This window comes from Hemibagrus wyckioides, linkage group LG10, assembly GCF_019097595.1.
Source record: "Hemibagrus wyckioides isolate EC202008001 linkage group LG10, SWU_Hwy_1.0, whole genome shotgun sequence".
Classification (NCBI taxonomy): domain Eukaryota; kingdom Metazoa; phylum Chordata; class Actinopteri; order Siluriformes; family Bagridae; genus Hemibagrus; species Hemibagrus wyckioides.
The window spans coordinates 5,046,856-5,069,445 of NC_080719.1; the positions used below are offsets into that span (position 1 = coordinate 5,046,856).

The following is a 22,590-nucleotide window of genomic DNA, read 5'->3' on the forward strand; positions in this document are numbered from 1 at the left end:
ATTCTAGAATGAATTAGATGAGGTGATAGAGAGTATCCCAACAGGTGAGAGAGTGGTGATAGGAGCAGATTTTAATGGACATGTTGGTGAGGGGAACGCAGGTGATGAGGAGGTGATGGGCAAGTTTGGAGTTAAGGAAAGGAACCTTGAAGGACAGATGGTAGTGGACTTTGCTAAGAGGATGGACATGGCTGTGGTTAACACTTATTTTCAGAAGAGGGAGGAGCATAGAGTGACTTACAAGAGTGGAGGTAGGAGCACACAGGTAGACTACATCCTATGTAGAAGAGGCAATCTGAAAGAGATTAGTGACTGTAAAGTGGTAGTAGGAGAGAGTGTAGCCAGACAGCATAGGATGGTGGTGTGTAGGATGACTTTGCTAGTCTGTAAGCAGAGGTCAAAGATAGAGATGGAGAAGAAAACCAAGTGGTGGAAGCTGAAAAAGGAGGAATGTTGTGAGGAATTTAGACAGAAGTTGGTGGTCAGGTAGTGCTGCCAGATGACTGGGAAACTACAGCAGAAGTGATCAGGGAGACAGGAAGAAAGGTGCTGGGTGTGTCATCTGAAAGGAGGAAAGAAGATAAGGAGACTTGGTGGTGGAATGAGGAAGTTCAGGATAGTATTCAGAGGAAGAGGTTAGCCAAGAAGAAGTGGGACGTGGACAGGACTGAAGAGAATAGACAGGAATACAAGGAGTTACAGCACAGAGTGAAGAGGGAGGTGTCTAAGGCCAAGCAGAAGGCGTATGATGAGTTGTACACTAGGTTAGACACTAGGGATGGAGAGAAGGACTTGTACAGGTTAGCTAGGCAGAGGGATCAAGATGGGAAGGATGTGCAGCAAGTTAGGGTTATTAAGGATAGAGATGGAAAGGTGCTCACAAGTGAGGAGAGTGTACAGAGGAGATGGAAGGAGTACTTTGAAGAGCTGATGAATGAGGAAAATGAGAGGGAAAAAAGAGTAGAAGGGGTGAACTCTGTGGAACAGGAAGTAGATAAGATCAGAAAGGATGAAGTCAGGAAGGCTTTGAAGAGGATAAAAAGTGGAAAGGCAGTTGGTCCTGACGACATCCCGGTGGAAGTCTGGAAGTGTCTAGGAGAGGCAGCAGTGGAATTTTTAACTAGTTTGTTTAACAGGGTTTTAGAGAGTGAGAAGATGCCTGAGGAATGGAGAAGAAGTGTATTTGTGCCGATCTTTAAGAATAAGGGTGACGTGCAGAGTTGCAGCAACTATAGGGGGATAAAGTTGATGAGCCATACAATGAAACTATGGGAAAGAGTAGTGGAAGCTAGGTTAAGGAAGGTAGTGGAAATTTGTGAGCAGCAGTATGGCTTCATGGCCAGAAAGAGCACAACAGATGCAATTTTTGCTCTGAGAATGTTGATGGAGAAGTATAGTGATGGTCAGAGAGAGTTGCACTGTGTGTTTGTAGACTTGGAGAACATGTATGACAGGGTGCCAAGAGAAGAGCTGTGGTACTGTATGAGGAAGTCAGGAGTAGCAGAGAAGTATGTCAGAGTGGTGCAGGACATGTATGAGAGGAGCAGGACAGTGGGAAGGTGTGCTGTAGGTCAGACAGAGGAGTTCAAAGTGGTGGTAGGACTGCATCAGGGATCGGCTCTGAGCCCCTTCCTGTTTGCTATGGTGATGGACCAGTTGTCAGAGGAGGTCAGACAGGAGTCTCCTTGGACAATGATGTTTGCAGATGACATTGTGATCTGTAGTGAGAGCAGGGAGCAGGTGGAGGAAAACCTCGAGAGGTGGAGGTTTGCACTGAAGAGGAGAGGAATGAAAGTCAGTCGTAGTAAAACTGAGTACATGTGCTGGCTCAAGTGGTTAAGGCTCTGGGTCGTTGACCGGAAGATCAGGGGTTCAAGCCCCAGCACCGCCAAGTTGCCACTGTTGGGCCCTTAAGCAAGGCCCTTAACCCTCTCTGCTCCAGGGGCGCCGTATCATGGCTGACCCTGCGCTCTGACCCCAACCTCCAAGGAAGGGATATGCGAAGAAAGAATTTCACTGTGCTGTAATGTATATGTGACAAATAAAGGCTGTTTCATTTCATTTCGTTTCATGTGTGTGAATGACAGGGAGGGAAGTGGAACAGTAAGATTACAGGGTGAAGAGGTGAAGAAGGTACAGGAGTTTAAGTACTTGGGGTCAACAGTCCAGAGTAATGGAGAGTGTGGGAAAGAGGTAAAGAAGCGATTGCAGGCAGGTTGGAATGGGTGGAGAAAGGTATCGGGAGTTCTGTGTGATAGAAAAATTTCAGCGAGAATCAAGGGGAAGGTGTACAGGACAGTGGTGAGACCAGCCATGCTGTATGGTTTTGAGACAGGAGTCAGAGCTGGAGGTAGCAGAGCTGAAGATGTTGAGGTTCTCTTTGGGAGGGACACGGTTGGACAGGATTAGGAACGAGTACATCAGAGGGACAGCTCATGTTGGATGTTTGGGGGACAGAGTTAGGGAGGCCAGGTTAAGATGGTTTGGACATGTCCAGAGGTGGGAGAGTGAGTATATTGGTAGGAGAATGTTGGACATGGAGCTGCCAGGCAGGAGGAAATGAGGAAGGCCAAAGAGGAGGTATATGGATGGAATAAATGAGGATATGAAGCTAGTGGGTGTAAGTGTTGAGGATGCAGAAGATAGGGGTAGGTGGAGAGAGACGATTCGCTGTGGAGACCCCTGAAGGGAAAAGCAGAAAGACGAAGAAGAAGATTGTGTCTATCTATGATGTGCTTAAAAATTTCACCACAACACTGTGGATTTTATTTACTTACATAGGCAATATAAGTAAGTATAGGCAATGTAATCTTCTGGCAATGATTATGTTCAATAAGTTTAACTAATGTGGTGGAAAACCTGAGGGCAGTCAACCTAAAGACGTTTCCTCTCACAATGAATATTGTTGATCAAGTTGTTGGATATATTCTAGAGACCCCAGTCAAATGTTTAAAATGCTAAACCTTTAGTTGTGCAAAAGAGAACCTCATTAAATAAACTATATAGTCAATAATGTCAAAAGCTATCAGGTTGCTACACTTCATCAATCAATGAATCATGCATTCAGGTCATTCAGGACGTTGATTTGGATTAGGGTTTTTTTATTCATGCATAACAAGAGGTTGATTATTCATTGGCTTTCTGTGGGTTGACAAATCTTTGGACTTTGTCCTGCAACATTTCCAGCACAGAGGGAAAAAAACCTGGACTTGTCACCACTGTTGACTCTCTGACGCAGTGGTCATGACTAAAATCTACATACGTTTGTGTCCCTCACTGCCATTATTTATCAACCAAACACGGACTTTCATGGTATTGTGCAAATGTAGTATCTTTTCAAGTCATTAGTTGCTTAATCTTTCTTTAAATAATGAACTCAGTTTTTTTTTTTTTGGTAGGAAAAAGGTTCAATTTCACTAAATTAAAGCAACTGAATTTAATTCATAAGAATACCCCTGATCTCAAATGGGCTTTTTTTAAATTTATTTATTTATTTATTTAAATTATTATTATTATTATTATTATTATTATTATTATTATTATTATTATTATTATTATTATTATTCCTAATTTCTTTTTTTTCCTAATTTTTTGAATGTGTTTCTATTATTTTTTGACTGTATAATTTTGTAACGTCTTTTGAATAAATAGTGCTTACGTCACTAATATTGAAATCTCACTTCAGTCAACCTGTGAGAAATGCAATCTAGTAGAAACCTAGGGAGTTTTATTTATTTATTTATTTTTGTTAAATAATTTATATTCAATCTATAATTTCGGTAACATAATTAGTCAAAAAACGTAATAAAAATAGAGGAAACAAATCAATAAGATAGCTACTCTATGATAATTGAGAAATTTAGAGGACGTAACTTTACACACAAATGGTACCCCCAATCCTTGAATCACCCAGCTAGCTAATTTGACTAATATATACAGTATGCTCTACACAGCTGTTTATTTGTTTATTTGGGCTGGTGAAAGAACATCGATGGTGTTTAATGTATAGTCATGCATCCTGCTATTAATATTCAAGATAAGTCATTTTTGCAATATTCATTCTAAATATTTTTAAGTGATAAATCATAAAATACATAAAGTACATCATTCTGATGAAGTACTGTCACTAAAGCTCTTGTCATTTTTGCGTAGAAATGATTATTAAATAAATAGTAATGAATTATTAGCTAATTGCTCAGTACTTTGTGTGCTCTCTGTGTCACTTGCTGATTAAAACCCGCAATCTTTATTTAAATTATTCGTCTGCCTCTGTTCCCTAAAGTTCATAAGGCTAGGCTTTGCCAAGCTGGAACTTCTCTGATTGTGAAATTTCTGAATCAGCATTATGTGTTCAACAAGGACAGGCAGTTCAGTAGGTATAAATATGAAGAAGCGCAATCTCACAGATGAACCTCAATCTGCTTATATCTGCTGTACAAGACGTTTCCTCTGAAAGAAAAAATCATGACGTGGTACATTCCTAATTTTCTTCTGTAATCCTGTAGAGATGATTTAGTATCTTCGAGATTATTACAGAGTTAAAACCTCCTATTGACAAGTTTTTAGGATTGCAAGAAAGATTCAATGCTACACAATGTAAACTCTGTGGTAGAGTTTACAACTCCACTGCAGGAATGTTTATTTTCCTGTTCTTCACAGGTTCTCTGGAGCTGTTTTCCTCTTTGGGTTAATGATCTGTCTAGCGGCGGGACATGTGGTGGACAGGACAGAAGAACATATTGCAGGTATGATTTATTAGCTCAGTATTCAGTAAAGAGTGTGAGAAATGTCCCTTAATAAGAATATAATAAATAACACAATACTGTTACATTTTTAATTCTAACTGGTCTAAAGGTGTTGTGCAAGGCAATGTATGTAATGTAAGGCGATGTATGCAGCCTGCAGCACTATGCTTCTGTCCTGCGTTGTTCTTTGTTTGTTAATGTAGCCATGTGCCTTTTGTTTTGATTCCTGTTCTGTGTCCTGTCTTGTTTCTCTCATGTGCCACGATTAAGCTCACCCGTTTTCAGTGTCGTTCTTGGTCAACGCATCTATTTAAACCTATGTGAGTGTCGTCTAACCTTGCAAAATGAACGCTCCATTCTGATCATGTTTAGACGATGTTTCCTGATCCTGTCTTAGCCAACTCTTATAGCCCTGTTTGTTTTTTGACCCTGTTTTTTTTCCCTTTGCCCGCTTTGCATCTTTGCATCATTGTCTGGATTTAATAAACTGAAGCTCTCCTGCAATTGCGTTCTCGCAAAAAATAATTTTTTCCCTCTCTAGTCTAAATACTGAAGCACCAACATGCTTTGTGAAAACAAAACATTTAAAGACAATCGGATAGAGAAGTGTGTTTCATTCTCTTGCTGTGAGTTAAAAATCTCATTATTTTGTACTTGTCACTAATAGTAATGTGAAGAGCCAGTGCAAAGCAAAAGCAATTGATTGTGTGATATACTTGATGTGTTAATTGTTAACTGAATTAAAAAACTAGTAGTTTATAGGGAATTTTGTGTATATTTTTCAGTGTATATTTTCACTGATGATTGATGATATGATTTCCAGCAGAGAAAAAATGTTTAAAGAGTAGAATTCTGAAGGCACAAACTGTAATGTTAGTACAACAGATTGTTAGGAAGTTGGGGTCAGAGCACAGGGTCAGATATGATACCATGTCTCTGGAGTAGAGGAGGTTAAGATTCCTTGGTCAGGAGCTTAATAGGCGTAACTTGGCAGTGTTGGGGTTTGAAAGCTTAACATTCTGATCATTAATCCAGAGCCTTAACTATTTCATGATCTGTATAATTTACATTGATATAAAACTTCTCCTAGGACCATGTCTTCATTCTTTAAAACTTCATATTCCTCATATTCACAGCCCTGAGGACCAAGCGTATGGTTGGAGGTCTCCTCACCCCAGGCTATGTTCCCTGGCAGGCTTTGGTGTACCTTAGTGACAGCAAGCTGGATGGAGGTATCGGTGGAGGAGCTCTGATTGCCCCTCAGTGGATTCTGACCGCTGGCAGGAATCTATTTGTGAGGAAGACACAAAACAGTACTAGAGGAAAAGAGCCCTTGATCCCAAAGGTCTATCTGGGTGTCGTCCAGCGTTCCAGAGCTGATGCCGCTGCGGAGGTGGCAGTGGAGAAGGTGAAAGTTTCTCTCTATAAAGGAGTGTGAAAAATTATAAACTGTAGCTTGAGTGAAGCAGTTGCCAGGTCGCATTCATCGAACAATCGTACATTCCAACTAACAAGCTTAGAAATAGAATTCATTTCAGATGTTTGTTGATAAATTATGTGGGGATGAGGACTGAACTACTGAGTGAACTCTATTTATCTTACATCTCGTAAATTCCTGAGTTTTCAAGTAGGAAAAATTTGTGTTCACCAGTTTTTAACCACACTGTTAGCATCTACAGGGCAGGAAAAGGCAATAATAACTTTTGACAAATTAATATTTTTATTACCTCAGTGCAGTCTCCGCCTTATTATGGGAGAAAAATTAGTATTCATTTTCATCATTCAGCATGTTTCTGTCTAGTACAAGTCTCTGGTTCTATCTTATTAATATATAAGTATTAAAAACTAAAGATCAGAATTATTCAGTGCTGATAGAAAAAAGAAGCCTCTTTTTCTAGCCTCTATCCATCCATCCTTCCATCCATCCATCTATATATTCATATATCCATCCATCTATCCATCCATATATCTATCTATCCATCCATTCCTTCATTCATTTTCTATCTAATCAATGCCTCAATATTTTACATCATCAATATTCTATAATTCTACCCCAACTTATTGCCTCAATATTTTCATTATTTTCTGCCCTCAATATCTATATATTTACCTAAATATTGCCTCATTTTCTAAGTTAATTTATTATCTCAATATTCTACATACACTATATTGCCAAAGGTATTCGCTCACCTGCCTTGACTCGCATATGAACTTAAGTGACATCCCATTCCTAATCCATAGGGTTCAATATGACGTCGGTCCACCCTTTGCAGCTATAACTGCTTCAACTCTTCTGGGAAGGCTGTCCACAAGGTTTAGGAGTGTGTTTATGGGAATTTTTGACCATTCTTCCAGAAGCGCATTTGTGAGGTCACACACTGATGTTGGACGAGAAGGCCTGGCTCTCAGTCTCCGCTCTAATTCATCCCAAAGGTGTTCTATCAGGTTGAGGTCAGGACTCTGTGCAGGCCAGTCAAGTTCCTCCACACCAGACTCTGTCATCCATGTCTTTATGGACCTTGCTTTGTGCACTGGTACACAGTCATGTTGGAAGAGGAAGGGACCAGCTCCAAACTGTTCCCACAAAGTTGGGAGCATGGAATTGTCCAAAATGTCTTGGTATGCTGAAGCATTCAGAGTTCCTTTCACTGGAACTAAGGGGCCAAGCCCAGCTCCTGAAAAACAACCCCACACCATAATCCCCCCTCCACCAAACTTTACACTTGGCACAATGCAGTCAGACAAGTACCGTTCTCCTGGCAACCACCAAACCCAGACTCGTCCATCAGATTGCCAGATGGAGAAGCGTGATTCGTCACTCCAGAGAACGTGTCTCCACTGCTCTAGAGTCCAGTGGCGGCGTGCTTTACACCACTGCATCCAACGCTTTGCATTGCATTTGGTGATGTATGGCTTGGATGCAGCTGCTCGGCCATGGAAACCCATTCCATGAAGCTCTCTGCGCACTGTTCTTGAGCTAATCTGAAGGCCACATGAAGTTTGGAGGTCTGTAGCGATTGACTCTGCAGAAAGTTGGCGACCTCTTCGCACTATGCGCCTCAGCATCCGCTGACCCCGCTCCTTCAGTTTACGTGGCCTACCACTTCGTGGCTGAGTTGCTGTCGTTCCCAAACACTTCCACGTTCTTATAATACAGCTGACAGTTGACTGTGGGATATTTAGGAATAAATAGAATATTTAGGATTTCACGACTGGATTTGTTGCACAGGTGGCATCCTATCACAGTTCCACGCTGGAATTCACTGAGCTCCTGAGAGCGACCCATTCTTTCACAAATGTTTGTAAAAACAGTCTGCATGCCTAGGTGCTTGATTTTATACACCTGTGGCCATGGAAGTGATTGGAACACCTGATTCTGATTATTTGGATGGGTGAGCGAATACTTTTGGCAATATAGTGTATTTCCCTAGATTTCCCACTTATTTAATGCCTTAATTTTATAGCATATGTAATAAATATTTCCCTAATGTTCTACACGAATTTATTTCCTGGTTTTTCTACATGTGGCATAAATATGGTCACAATTTTCTACCTCAACTTCCACAGGATTGTAACTACTGCCCTATCTATCGTATCATTCCTAATGTATTACCTCATTTTTCAGATGCCTTTAATTTAATGATAAAATTATTGCCTTTGTTTCCTGAATATTGCCTAAATTTGCTTTAATTCTTAATTCAAACTTCTTCTCATTCACTCCAGGTGTTTCTTCATCCAGCTTTCCAGAATGCCTCAGACGTAGACAACGACCTGGCACTGATCAAGCTGAAAGAGCCGGTGAGCTACAACGACATGATTTTCCCCATCCCTCTGCCCGAGAAAGGGGACAACCTGGAGGAGAGCGAGGAACAGAAAGGCGTCATTGCTGGTTGGGGCTGGGGACCACTTTTCACGTTCTCTGATCGCCTAAAGTTTCTGGTCCTTCCAATTCTCCCAAGTAATGCAGACCACGATAAGATTACAACGACCCGCACCAAGTTTCAGGAGAATGTTTGTTATGGAGATGCAGGTGGAGCTCTGGCCCTCCTTAACCCTGATACCAAAAAGGTCTACGCTGCAGGAATCCTTTCCTATGATGAGCCGTGTACTAGAGATGAGGAAGCTGTCTTTATCAAGGTCTCAGCATATCTGCCATGGATCCACAGCGTGATGAGCGGTGACTCGGAGAGGTTCTCATCTCTCCGTAACTCCACCATGAATAATCTGCTTTCAAAGTTTTTATAGACTCTGTACAGTTGTGTAAAATTAACTAATTGTTTGTTAATAAAAAAATATATATTCAAGAGATATTAAGTTGTTCTTTTTCCTTTAAAAAAAAAGTATTTTAGTTTAGTTATTCTAATATATCCTGCTACTAATCAAGTAAACTGTTCAAACACCAGGCCTATGTATTAATCATCATCAGAATTTGTAATGGGTGAAGGTTAATATGAATAAGTAACAGTGCCTTTGTTAATGTTTCAGTTTGAATTGGCTGACTGACTCATGGCCAATCATCTATTCAATACCTTTTCAATTCATTTTTCACAGCCATTTCTATGTCCTTCAAACCAATTATTCATTGTGAATTACCTTCAGTGGTAAGACTTGTAAGTCTCCTGGTGGTTCAGCAGCAGAATCCAGCGCACTCATTGCTGTGACTTGGGTTCGAATCCTGGGCAGGGCACTAACCCAGTCACTGAAGAGTTGCAAAAGACAAGTTGGAGTTCCTCCAATTCTCATAAAATTGCATCAGGAAGGGCATCCAGCGTAAACCTGTGGTAAATTGAAACATGCGGACCAAATAGGTAGCAGGTGAAAGAACAACAACATTCTGCACTTGTAAAACTTTTGAACAATTTTTATTTAACGCCTTTTCCTAGTAAACTAGTGTTCTAGTCCACCGGTGAAATAGAAATTGACTTTTTAAATCAGTATAAACACATGAGCTATAGGTAAAAAACAGAAATACTTATGGAAAACTACAAATTCTTAAAGCCCTTAGTGTCTACATTCATATGAGCTTCATATTAACCACCACTGTGGAGTATGACATGACAAAGACATTTAATGCTGACCATGGACACAACAAAACAGGAGCAAATTCCTTTTTTTTTTTTTTTTTTTTTTTTTTACAAATTTAGATGTTTTAATCCACAACAATCCAAGTGCAATTGCTGTTTTTACACCAGTTAATTCATCTGTAAACAGCAGGTTAGGCTAGTTAGTTATTTTTATGCCATAGAATATTTCCCAGAACACAAACACATCTAAAAATGTAATCGTAATATTTATGTTAGAATTTACATGTGTTTCTCCATTTACTCCTCTATTGTCTGTGTATTTAGGTTAAGACCAACAAGGATGTGTGTGTGTGTGTGTAAATACATGATCCTTACCACAACAGGACAGGAAGGAAACTGTAAATCAAGAGATAAGGATGATGGACAGCTAAAGGGGGTGGATATTTTTGCAAAGAGATTATAAACGTCTTGAAGCAATATATAAGAGTCTGCTGAGAGAGTTCAACAGTTGCTCCATGGACCAGCTCAGCTTTGTTGATTCTCAGTAAAGTCTAATTTGGTATTTACATTTATGGCTTTTGGCAGACACCCTTATCCAGAGCAACTTACATTTTATCAAAAAAAATTTTTATATATGCAATTGAGTGTTAAGGACCTTGCTCAGGGGCCCAGCTTGGTGGACCTGGGATTCAAACTCACAGCCTTTCACTCAGTAGCCCAACAGCTTAACCAGGCTATCACTTTCATCATCACAGGTGATGGATGTAGTGTCTGGGCCTTTCAGCATAAAAAATGCTCTAGTCAGCACTTATTCTGTTTATTCTGAACCTATAATTAGAGAATCACAATGTTTCAATGTTTAGTGTATCATCAGGAATTCAGATAGCCAACATGACCACAGCCCCCCATGTACCAGGAGTCAAGAGTACAAAACTGGCCTAAAACTACTTTTTTTTAAAGCTGAGGAGATACATTGAAAAATTAGGGAGTTATGATATAACCTCCCATAAAAACAGTTTACACATGAGTGTGTGTTGTGTTTATTAATAAATAACGTGAAATGCAGTTGGCGTCAAAAGTATTTGATTAAGAAACATTCTGATTACTGCATCATTTTGATCACTTTTTTTTATTATTGCATGTTTTAGTTTGTTTTCATATGGCAGAAACAAGCTTCCTCAAACTGAATACCTGCTCTTCGGTTCCGCCAGGTTGCTCACTCGATCTCTATTCCCAAGTGACCCTCAATCTTAGCAAATCACGTTGCAGACACCAAACATTAGATATTTTTTTTTTCAAGTATGTAGAACAGGGTAGATAGCATTTTCCTCAGAGTATGTTCCGCTGCCCTGTGATGGAGCAACAGTTTGAAAAGATGTAGAAGGTGTTGGCTTCACATGTCTCTGAGAAAGCATTTTCATGTGTTTAAGCAGACCTATTTATTTATTTATTTATTTATATATTTATTGCCAAATGCTACAGCTCTTTCTTGTATTCAATTCCAATTCAATTTATTTGTATAGTGCTTTTAACAAAGGACATTGTCTAACGTTTAAAATTTATCCCTATTACACGCTAGTCAACACCCAGTGTTCCCCCAAAAGATCAGTTCAAAGGGTTGACTCATTTATTTGACAGTGTGTAAATGTCGTATGTCCAAACATCAGCTGTGACTGAGGATTCAGGATCAAGTCTTCCCAGAGAACATCAGTCAGGGTTACAGCTGAACACACACCAGTGTCACGTCCACCTCCATACACAGCTCCTGCTGCACCGCTATGGTTTTCCCATCTCACACTGATACAGCATTCAGTGTCGACATACTGTGTGTACCTTAAAACAGCTCGCATTTTTTATGTGTCAAGACAGATTAGAAAAGCAATTTCAGCACTGTCAATATTGTATTTACTGTGGGAATAAAGGATTACATAAAAATGCACCTACACATTTTTTTCTTTCCATTTTAGGAGCTTCTTATATGCAACTGTATTTTTCCTCCTAAATGTGTCTTATTGAGAGAATCTTTCAAATAAAATTAAATTCAGATTTAATCTGGAGAAAATATTATGGAATCACTCATTTTTATTGGATTTTGTCGATTGCAATCACAATACCATAAAATTAGTTTTAAGTCTATAATGAGCAGAGCGAATCTGATTTTTCCTTCAGAAAGAACACCTTTCTAGTAATTGTATAAATATGATATTTGTGTGTGTGTGTGTGTGTGTGTGTGTGTGAACATATGTGCATGCCCAAAGTTCATTGAATTCAGCTGCATCTCAGTCAGTTAACACTTACTTTCAAAGCTGCAGATGCTACAACAACAGTTGTACAATAGTTTTATTCACAAATTGATCACTGAAGTTCAATACAGCGGATGGGAGAGAAGAGAGAGAGAGAGAGACCTTGTAAGTTTATTTTTAATAGAGAAAAAAGTAATACCTGCCCTATGGTCCTATCGATTTGCACACTTGATCTTAGCAAATCACATTGAGGACACCAAATGAATCGATTAGCAATGACACCAATGACACAATGACACCCAGAGTGCAACGTCTTTAATCTCTTTTCTTATTTCTCCCCTAACACAAATGTCAAGTGCATGTCCTTGTGATCTGCAGGTGCAGCTTTTCATCACTAAACACTGCTTTCCTCATCAGACAGTATGCTTCCTTTGATAAGCTCCACACGGGCATTTCTAATAAGCCAATCTAATGAATTTTTTATCCCTGGCCTGCAAACCATCACTGATTTCAAGTCTTGTGAACATGTCCCATTTATACGAAGGCTTGAGACTTCACTTTAAGTGCCATAATAATAATAATAATAATAATAATAATAATAATAACAGGTTCATGGGGTGCTTTAAATTGTAAAAGTCACTATCAAGCCTGTGACAAGAGACACATAATCTGAGAATGTCATGGACTCCTTAGAAAATTTTTTTTGGAAGACCACCAGAGGGTGATCTAGCAACGATCTATTATGTCACTACTGTGTTTTGTGCCATATGCTTTTATTTACACTTTGTGTTTCAGGAGTGTTTCCTCTGTTCCGGTTTCACCTCTGCACACCAGTTCCTCGTGTTCCCCTGATTGGAGCACGATATATGTCAGTCATGTAGTTTTGAGAGAGAGAGAGAGAGAGAGAGAGAGAGAGAGAAAGAAAGAAAAGCACAACACTCATCTTATCTCACAGCTGAAATGATCTTGGAATAGTCATACTGGCAGAGTGGATCAATTCCACATTTTCAGGAAGATGTACTAAAAATCTTAAAACAAACAAACAAACAAACAAATAAATAAATAATAATAGCAATGCACCAAAATCCATTCTAGCAAACGTCTCGATATCATGACATATATAAACAGACCAATATTAATTAATTAATTCAATTATTTATTTATCAGTCTCTCTAGGATTGTGTTTTACCTATCACAGAAATCAACACAAAATTACCACAAATTATATGCAGAGTTGGGCTGAGACATGTCTTGTGACATCGTCTTCTATTCATATGCATTAAACATGAGTACAATTTACAGTGACACATACAATACCATTTCCACTGAAGGTGCAATATTTGTATATTATGATGGTAAATGTGTGTGCATGTAACTGTGTATGGCAAATAAAATGATACTGATTCTGATATTTATGACATGAAGCCAGATGTTTAGCATTTATCATGGTGTTATTACCATGTAGATTATTATGTCTTTCGACTACAGTTGTGGTCATTATTGTGATTATTATTCACTTATTGTTTGTTTACTTGTAACTCTGTTACTTATACTCTGGCTTCTTAAAACAAACAGGTTTTAAATGAAGCCAACAATGTGTGTCATGAAACTAACTGCATTTTGACTAACTATTAACTAAGCATTCTTTAGTGTACAAGACTATTTAGGCCTACAAGAAATTAGGAATGACAAGCCTTTTTAACTAGATTTGATGGTGCGTGTTTACGGCCACATTTTTCTTCACTGAAAGACAAACTGCTCTTCCATTTACTGCACACCTGCACAAAAAGGATCACAATGTCAGGTATATCAGATGTGAAACTGAAGAACTAAAGCGATGCTTTATCCACAAGCCGGCGCATGTTTCACAATGTTCTAACATCGCCTGCTATCAATCATCGCTAAGAGCATTGTATTACAATATTCATTTCCTCTCCTCAAATGGATGTGTTTTTATTGTCTATGGTTAAATTTCTCATTTGATTTGCAGATGACACAATGCTTCCTGCTTTATTTCCAAACTGTAATGAAAACATTTATCATAAGAAAGTAGATCAACACAAACTGTACTTCAGTTCCTCTTAATGTGTATAGCCTGATTCTGATAGTTATATAACACGGAATTATTGGTCGTGTCAGTCAAAATTGTTGTTTCTCTCTCTGTGATGGAAATAGAGACAGCAGAACAGAGTTGAAGTGAAATACCATCAGCATCTGGGAGAGAAAAAAAAAATCTGAAGCATTATAACCATCCCATGATGCATGACATTACAGCTACAGTCTTCAGCTCCAGTGAGTGGTTTGGTGTTACACAAAATACACAAAAATATTATTTACTCTCACTCACACATTAATATGATTGTTATTATAATCAGAAGTCTAGAGTTAGTGCCCAGATTCGGCACTTGAACTTATTATCTTGACGATAAAAACAATTTACTTTGTTTTGTTTGTGCATACCTGATGCAAACACAAACAAAAAAAAAAACCCTACATTTTTGTGGTCAGGCCCAATGTCCTGCCCACAGCATGACTAGATTGGTAGAAATGTAGACCATGTGTCACGTAGATTTTATCAAGAGAGACGTTGTAATAAAGCAGCGCACAGTGAGATAAAAAGTTAAAGAACGTTTGCAAAAATATGGTATGCCAAAAAAAAAAATAGGATGACCATATGTAGTACATATAGTATAGAGGGAAATTATATAACCGGTGTCACCCAGATGAGGATGTGTTCCTTTTTGAGTCTGGTTCCTCTCAAGGTTTCTTCCTCATATCGTCATTAGGGATAAATATACATGTAAAATTTCATCATTTTTATTTTAAATTTTATATACCTGTAAAGCTAGTGTCTACTGTTAAGAGTGCTATACAAATAAAGTTGAATTAAATTTTATCTTTAAAATCAGCTGTGTGTGTCTGTTTACATCTGAAAGGAAGTAGATGTGGTTACTTTGTGGGTTCTTTGCTCTTTGCTGCATCATCAACTTTCACACAGCCTTCAGAGACAAGGTCTTTGTTGTTTGTGTGTGCTTCACATTTACAGACAGCTAGTTATAGTGAATGGTGTATAGCCTCTAAAACCTTGCCACTAGGTGATGGTGAGTTATGTGTTTGCCTTCGGATGTTAAAAACCCTCTTTGCCTCTTGACACACTGTCCCAAAATCATCAACATGAGCGTTGTGTTTCCTCGAAAGGGAACTGATCTACATGCATTTTTTCTTCCTAACACATCTAGATTACAAAATCATCAATTTTTATAATCTAGACTTGGTCCTTGACTAACATTTGCTGTACAATGCAACTCATCTGCCGCATATTTCAGCTTACATCCTGTTTTTTCTTTTTCTGTGTAGCAGAACATTTGCAGGGGACATGACCAAATCTGAGTTAACCTGCCACCAGTGTTGGGTAGGTTACTTTGGAAATGTAATAGGTTACAGATTACAAGTTCCTCTGTTTAAAATGTAATAAGTAGTGTAACTTTTCAATTACTTTATAAAAGTAAAGTGACTGATTACATTTGATTACTTTTTGATTACTTTTAAGTTTCTAATGGATATTTTCAACGAAATCATTTCCAAACATTTATACCAGGCAGGGTTAACCTTACAGTAGAACTCAACTCTGTTTACTGTTAGAATTTTAAATCTTTCCTCACTTGAATTAAGATTATATTGATTTAATTTTCAGCACAGCCACCACAAAACCAGACTTCAGAACAAACATCGTTTAATACTGTTTTAGGAATCTAATCTTTGCATAGCTATGACAGGACACACTGGCAAGTAACAATGGCTTGAAAAATAAACAATCTGAAAAGAGTCATCATAATGTATGCTACAGCGCTAAAATAACTAAGTTATGTTAGATCTGACATTACCAACACACACACACACTTGTCCTCTGATCCTCGCTCTGTGATGCCGAGGTTTGCGGATTGAAGAACGCGCTGAAAGTTGGGGAGGAGCTGAAGATCCGCCGTTTTCATATGAGATTTAAAGGGGGCTGAGGCGATCACTTATTCATGTACAGTTTATGGAGAATCGCAGAATTTTAGGAGGGCTGAGTAGAAAACGTTAGGGGGGCTTTAAAATGGCCTAGTGACGCCCATGGTTAGCAGACTAGCTAATTTATTCTGAATGTTTTGAATACAGGTCTTGAGTACACTATAGGCTCGATGAAGGAGCAGGCGCGTTTTAGTGGATTTTTTCCACAGAGCAGCTACAGTAAATCGACTGACCACTTTTTATTATACAGAAACAAGTAATATATCATTCCAAACTAAAGGGCCTGTTTTTATTTCTGTACACTCACAATAATGACAAAAATTTTACATTTTAAATATATTATAAAATAAAGAAAGGCCAGGTTCCATACCTGCAGATGCTTCCTCAGGTTCAACATTGAAGCCTTTGATGTCGAAAGCATTTTAACAGCCGGCAAACAAATTTTGCACTGAACTGTTATATTTGTCCCTTATTGGATTTCGGGATGAAATTATTTTTTAAATTTCTAGGACTGAAATGCATTTTTATCACTCGCCATGGTGGTAACTCTCAGACAGTGTATTAGCCTAAAGCTTTCCGCGGCAATGTGGATTAACGTAATTGGCAGACGCGCCGCAAATTCAAACCAGAGAACCAATCAAAATCATCAGAGTAGCACGGCTTTAACAAACTCTAGCAACAAATTAATATCATTCAACATATCCTAGTTTTTTAAAAGAAAATATTCAGATGTAACTCTATTTGTAATCTTTAACATTTTCATAACTGTAATTTAATTACATATTTTTCTAAGTAACTGTAACGAGTTACTGTTACATTTATTTTGTAATTAAGTTACGTAACGCCGTTACATGTAACTAGTTACTCCCCAACACTGCCTGCCACTTACACATATACAGTGGCTCGTATTCACTAGCATACATCATTTGCATAGTAGATTTCACACATTTTAACTCCTGTGTCAAAATTATGCCCAGTCTGCACATCAGGTCTCATCCTGGTAAATTTATTAGACAGCAATTGGACAACAGAAAGGAATGTTTAAAAAATTTGTTTTCTTTGTGGACTGTCAGCTGGACTGTATAATGTTCCTTCACAGTGTTACCTGTAGCACTGACGGTATATAAGTACCATCCGCTCCTTTATAATTCTTCTTCTGCCCCTGAGTCAACCAAGAACTACTGGCCTGACACTTGTAGTAGTAGACAACCTGTAGTTTTTCTTTGCTAACATCACCACTGGCTAATTCATTAGGAATAAATTGAAAATTTATATCCTGAACTATTCTTGTTAAGCTGTTTTGTGACAATGTCCACTGTTAAAAACGATATACAAATAGTGAATTGAAAATTTCAATACGCTCATTCATACACTACCATTCAAAAGTTTGGGATCACTTGGACCTTGTTTTTACACATGAAATTAGTTTGAATAGGAAATATAGCAAACGGACAGGACATGTAGTCACACAACACTGTTTGCTTGGTTGGGGGATCACATGACCCCATGGAAAGTCATGCGAATATTTTCTTTCTTCATTTCTATAAGGTGAGATGAAGCTGGAGCTATGCATCTATAAAATATCCCTAAAACAAAATGTGGAAAGAGAACACTTTAATTTCACAAATCAAACGGAGCACAAATTGAACAAGAAAACACTGCTTCATGTTCATTTCTGTGTTCACATAAGCAAGGCGTGTCCAAAGTCTGGCATCAGGCGAACTGATATTCACCGGTTCATAGCTTCTGCATTAGAATGTATAATAGAGTGACAGCAGGCTGTGTTAATACAGCTAAAATAGCTAAAAGAGCCTTTCCTTCTCAGGCTATACCTGCAGATTCATTTACAGAATGATATTAAGTTATGGCTACAGACAAAAAGTGCAGTGTTACTAGTGAGAAGGGGTGATTTCCAAAGAGCTGGATTTATTGTCTACAACATATCTGATTTTTAATGAGTCGTATCACTTTCCATTGAAGCATGCGTACAGACTTCCCAGAACACACAATGAGTTCCCCATTCAGTCACTGATTGAACACAACTGTCAATCACACACACACACTTACCAAGCCTTGCACTCTGTTTATGGAATACAGCAGGTCCTCGGTTTACAACGTCCTCAACTTACGGCGAAAATCGAGTTACGTCGCGCCGTGGGAACAGAATACCGACGTAAGTCCTGTGCTTGTTTGCTGACCCTGACCTTGCCTGCAATTATGATTTTGTTGTGTTCATTAAACATGACTTACATGTGCATTTGCCTCTGCATTTCCATCCTGAAAATTAGTTATCTAATATCTAATTATTTCTACATAGGACATCTTCATGCATATGAATGCCCTCCCTTACGAATTTTCACCTCAAGAATTAAAAAATGAACCAAATGCAGGCTAAGTTGTGCGTAAGTCCGGCAGCCACTGGGATTGTTTTTTCTCTGGTTTTGGGATACCTTGACCCTACTTTGGGAAAATTCAAAATACTGATCCAATACTGACATCTTCTTATTAATTGCATGACATGGTGCAAGCTTTTATTGCCAAGAGACGCAGAACATCGAAGGCGTCATAGTGAAATGTGTTAAGACAAGCATGTCCTTTAGTTCATGTGCATTGCATTTGATTGGATAATACTGTATGTCAGATCTTACCTGGGACCAACCTACAGTTTAAGGTCACTGTTAGCACATCCCTCATGTTATGCACAACAGCAGGTGCGAGACATCTTTTACTGATCTCTAGTGTAATTTGAGTTTGTGTTATGGCTATAGGTCCAATGAAAATCAGAGTAATATTAATTATATTTCTCAGTAACCCCTTTACGACTGTGTAAGTTATTGTTTTGTGGCATCATTCGACTTTTCATCCTGTCCCATTCTCACTTCAATCAATTAACTAGTCATTTTAGTAATACTATACTCACAGTTCATTATTTATTATTACTGTAATACACAGAAAAATCACAACACAACAGTATAGAAATAGAACAAGTCAAGCATTCGGCTTGGGGAAGTACATGTTGCAGTTCAGGATGACAATTAAAAATGTGGCATCAACAGTTAACACTTTCTGACCATATAGTATACAGTTATAAGTCTAAATAATATTAGGGATACATACAGAATTTCTATATTTCTGTAAACTGTTTATAAAAAGCGCTATACAGGTAAAATTTAACTGAATGAAATTTATGAAAAGAGGATTCAACCCTCTTCTATAATCTGTTTTATGAATATTTTGGTTTTGTATTGTACATTTGTGTGGTGTAATGTTTTCGGTGAGGGTTAGTGATATAAGAAGAGTGTAAGTTGGTAAAGTAAAGATTTTGATCTAACTGTTTTCTCCCAAACTGTTTTGTGTTTTTTTTTTGTGTGCCCATGTTCAGTATTGAATGTCTTTGTCAGGCCAGGTGAAAAGGGGTTAATAGGGTATATAATGATAATTTAACCCATGTCCGGAAATTCTGAGAAAAAAAAAATCTTAATGCTTTGTTGCTTCATAGTGTGTACATGTGTTACTGTAGGAAAACCTTGTGCCTCATTGATAATAGACAGAGTTCAGTTGTTGGAGGAAGATAATGTAGAGATCACGCCATTTTACAATTGTCCAAAGATGTGTTTGATGTGCTGGAAGAAAATGGCAAACTGTGTAGGCTTGAACTTTAACGAATATTCATTCATTGAGTCACTGTTTCATCCTTTTTACGGTTGTTCTGGATCCTGGAAAAAGTGTGTACATGAATACAGCATGGATGCAACATTCAGAGTCTCCCACCAGCCTTGGGACAATTTAGTGTATCCACCACCTGACATGTTTTTGGAAGGTGGAAACAAACCCACATGTGAAACCTCACACAGAGTGTAACTGAAGATCAGGATCAAACCAGGAACTTTGGATCTGTGAGGCAGTAAATAGTACCTACTGTGCCACCCAAATCTGAATATCTTTTTCAAATGTAGTGAACATATTTAACAGCAAAAATGAGTCCATGTGAGGATAAATCTGAAAAAGTGCAAAGTGGTTGCTATGCTTCCTCTTGACAACAGTAGAAAATAAATTAACATACGTGAAAACAGTAATGCATGGAATGATTAACAGGAAAATGTGACAAGACATTAAAAAAAAAGAAGGCACTGTTTCATGTAGGGCAAAGTGGTAAGATCTCCGAGTCTACACAGGATTTTTTTGCCTCCCACACAAATGTCAGAAGGGAGTCCGCCATCTTGGAAGCAAACACTACATCAAAGTTGTGACTTTGCTCCTTGGAGAAAGTGTTGACCCAGTCTCCGATTTCACCTAAAAAAAATTCTGTTAACCCATTGCTATGTATGAATTTATTTGAAATAATTGACATATCATTTATGAAAGTCTTACCTTTCCTCATGAACCTCCCCTTGCTGTGATCCATGATTTCCTGAGGAACCAGGGTGTAGTTCACCATGTTGTTCTCGCTCATGGTGTTGAAGCTGCAGGTCTTCTGAACGCTGATCAACTCTTGCTCCAGCAGGGGGCACTGCAAGAACCGGCTCACTTTCTCCAGGGAACCACGCAGGTCCTGCTCCAAAGCAATCCCATATTACTATTTACTTGCTACAGAATCCATGTTAGTGATCTAGAACTGAATTTACAAACCTCTTATAGAGAAGAAAGCTATAATTTATCATCAAAGATTTTGTGAAGTCATTATTTATCATGTCATGTATATCAGTACATATTCCCAGCAGTACAGTTTAATGAAATGAAGCAAAGCATTCCAGTTTAAAGTTTGAAATTTGCATGTTATAACAAGCTAAAGAATCATATATTGCATCTCATGATTGGAAATCTAAAATAAATTTCCCCAAATTCAAAATATTTTGGCTTGCTGAGATGACCCTCCACATCATCTTATTTGCTTAGCTTGGTGGAGAACTCTTTTGGCACCACAATGCAGTCAAACAACTGTTTTGTCTGGAGCTGATTTGTTTATAACCCAGACTGTTGAATGCAGCCTGTGGTTGACAGCAGCATCAATTTTGGGTTGGTTAAGCAAACTTTACATTTTTGTGCAGTGGGGATAATCCAGGACATGTCATCAGTCGAGACTAAGAAAGGGTCAGAGACTTGACAAATTCCAGGAACAAGAGCCAGAAGTTTTGTGTGGTTTGACTGGCTCTTGAAAAAAGAAGCATGAATGGCATTTCCTAAAATATTTGTGTTTTCAGTGAGTGTGTATATGCATGCATGTGTTTCTGTAATAGTTCTTTAATAGTTTTTATAATGAGACCCCTTTCTATACGGCTTAACTATAATGGTTTCCTAACACTACCAACAATGTGTATTTGTTTTAACCGTCTTGTTCCATATCCTGACGAGCCAGGTACAGTACAAGTAGCTCTACAGAGTTATCTTACCTCCCACATTTCTTCATATGTGATGTACAGAAAGTTCTCAATGTTTCTTGAATTGCCGGTCCATCCTTTCACATGATCAAACCAAGACCCATAATGCACTACAAAGAAATTAAGATGACGTTTAGACCAAAATCTAATTGCAATTTATTGAGCTGATTGGTAAAATGAAAAAAAGAAAAAGCTTGCAAACCTGTTCCATCCAGAAAAGAGCTCAGAAACTCGGAGAATGGGCCAGGGTCATTTAGGAAATTTGCCATTTTGTGGAAGAAGTAATAAGATACTATGACATCTTTAGGGTTTCTTGCAACATATATGACCTGAAAACAGACATTTCAGAAGTTATAAAAAAGGTGGAATATAATTCAAACAGACAATTAAATTATGCGAGTTACACTTTACATAGTCACAGCCTAAGAAGTCATGCCAATGACCAGTTTGGCTGGATGTATATTGTACACAAGGTGGAAACTGAATTTTTTCCAAACTGTTGGTATAGACTTATTAATCTGCAGGACTTTCTTAAGTGAAAGATCTTTTTGCACGCCAGTCTGTTTTTGTAGGGACATCAACTGTACATTTTCACACCCCTAAACACAACACTGAACAAAACTAACTGTGATTGGTTGCTCTACCCGCTTGGGCGGTTCTTGAACAAGAAAAGCTGCTATGGAGTCCAGACCTACTGCTGTCAGTCTGAAGGTCTGGCTACATAAGACTGCATTTTACAAATAATTACACTTTGTCAAAAGGTTCTATTGTTTGTTCAGAAACAAGCAGATAGTTCCTGCTACAGAACCAAAATTCCAGGGGGTTGAGCTGGACCTGATCTAGGTAGGAGGATCTGGATGAGGTCTGACTCCATCCCCTGCAGTGAAGGTTACTATTGAAAGTTTGGTTCGATTCTACAAATGTAGGAAAATCCAATGAGGTATTCTTTTTACTTCTTGGACTTTCGGTTCAGCAGTAAGGGGAATATGTTTATATTATAAGCCAAACACTTAATTCTGACATCATATCCAGAGACTAAATTAAATTTGCTCAAAATCATACAGTGCCTTTAACTGTAGACGTTGCAACAAAGCAGCTGTACAGAAACCAGGATGTAGATCTAAATCTCTAATAAACATGAGGATGAGGAAGAAACCTTTAGAGACACTGAATGGAATTTGAACTTTTC

At 38.2% G+C, this 22,590-nt stretch overlaps 3 protein-coding genes across 10 annotated transcripts in view; 2 read left to right on the forward strand and 1 right to left on the reverse strand.

Annotated features, from left to right (window-relative positions):
* The first annotated feature begins 4,326 nt into the window (after window positions 1–4,326).
* hp (haptoglobin) lies at window positions 4,327–9,053 on the forward strand. 6 transcript variants are annotated; one of them, XM_058400284.1, is made up of 5 exons: window positions 4,327–4,472; window positions 4,660–4,745; window positions 5,016–5,065; window positions 5,882–6,153; window positions 8,469–9,053. In XM_058400284.1, the coding sequence occupies exons 1-5, from the start codon at window positions 4,407–4,409 to the stop codon at window positions 8,988–8,990; spliced, it is 996 nt and encodes a 331-aa protein (XP_058256267.1). In that variant the 5' UTR covers window positions 4,327–4,406; the 3' UTR covers window positions 8,991–9,053. The 6 variants fall into 6 exon arrangements, with proteins under 6 accessions (XP_058256267.1, XP_058256269.1, XP_058256270.1 ...); XM_058400287.1 differs by lacking the exon at window positions 5,016–5,065 and adding an exon at window positions 5,287–5,371 and having other exon boundaries at window positions 4,359–4,472; window positions 4,613–4,745; XM_058400289.1 differs by lacking the exon at window positions 5,016–5,065 and adding an exon at window positions 5,287–5,371 and having other exon boundaries at window positions 4,443–4,472.
* A 9,026-nt stretch (window positions 9,054–18,079) lies between these two features.
* Window positions 18,080–22,590, forward strand: part of dpep1 (dipeptidase 1) — a 33,131-nt gene continuing 28,620 nt past the window's right edge. Inside the window, exon 1 of the mRNA XM_058401834.1 lies at window positions 18,080–18,196. The gene's annotated coding sequence lies outside the window, so the exon portion shown is untranslated. The remainder of the gene's footprint in view (window positions 18,197–22,590) is intronic.
* The window catches only part of sult5a1 (sulfotransferase family 5A, member 1), a 75,481-nt gene continuing 71,823 nt past the window's right edge, over window positions 18,933–22,590 (reverse strand). For 2 of the 3 annotated variants that reach the window (XM_058401841.1, XM_058401839.1), the window contains 4 exons: window positions 21,604–21,730; window positions 21,414–21,511; window positions 20,395–20,575; window positions 18,934–20,316 (listed from right to left, as the gene is read on the reverse strand). In XM_058401841.1, the coding sequence (XP_058257824.1) occupies window positions 20,159–20,316; window positions 20,395–20,575; window positions 21,414–21,511; window positions 21,604–21,730 (564 nt within the window). In that variant the 3' untranslated portion in view covers window positions 18,934–20,158. Of the gene's footprint in view, window positions 20,317–20,394; window positions 20,576–21,413; window positions 21,512–21,603; window positions 21,731–22,590 lie in introns of all 3 variants that reach the window. The other variant, XM_058401840.1, reaches the window with a different exon arrangement.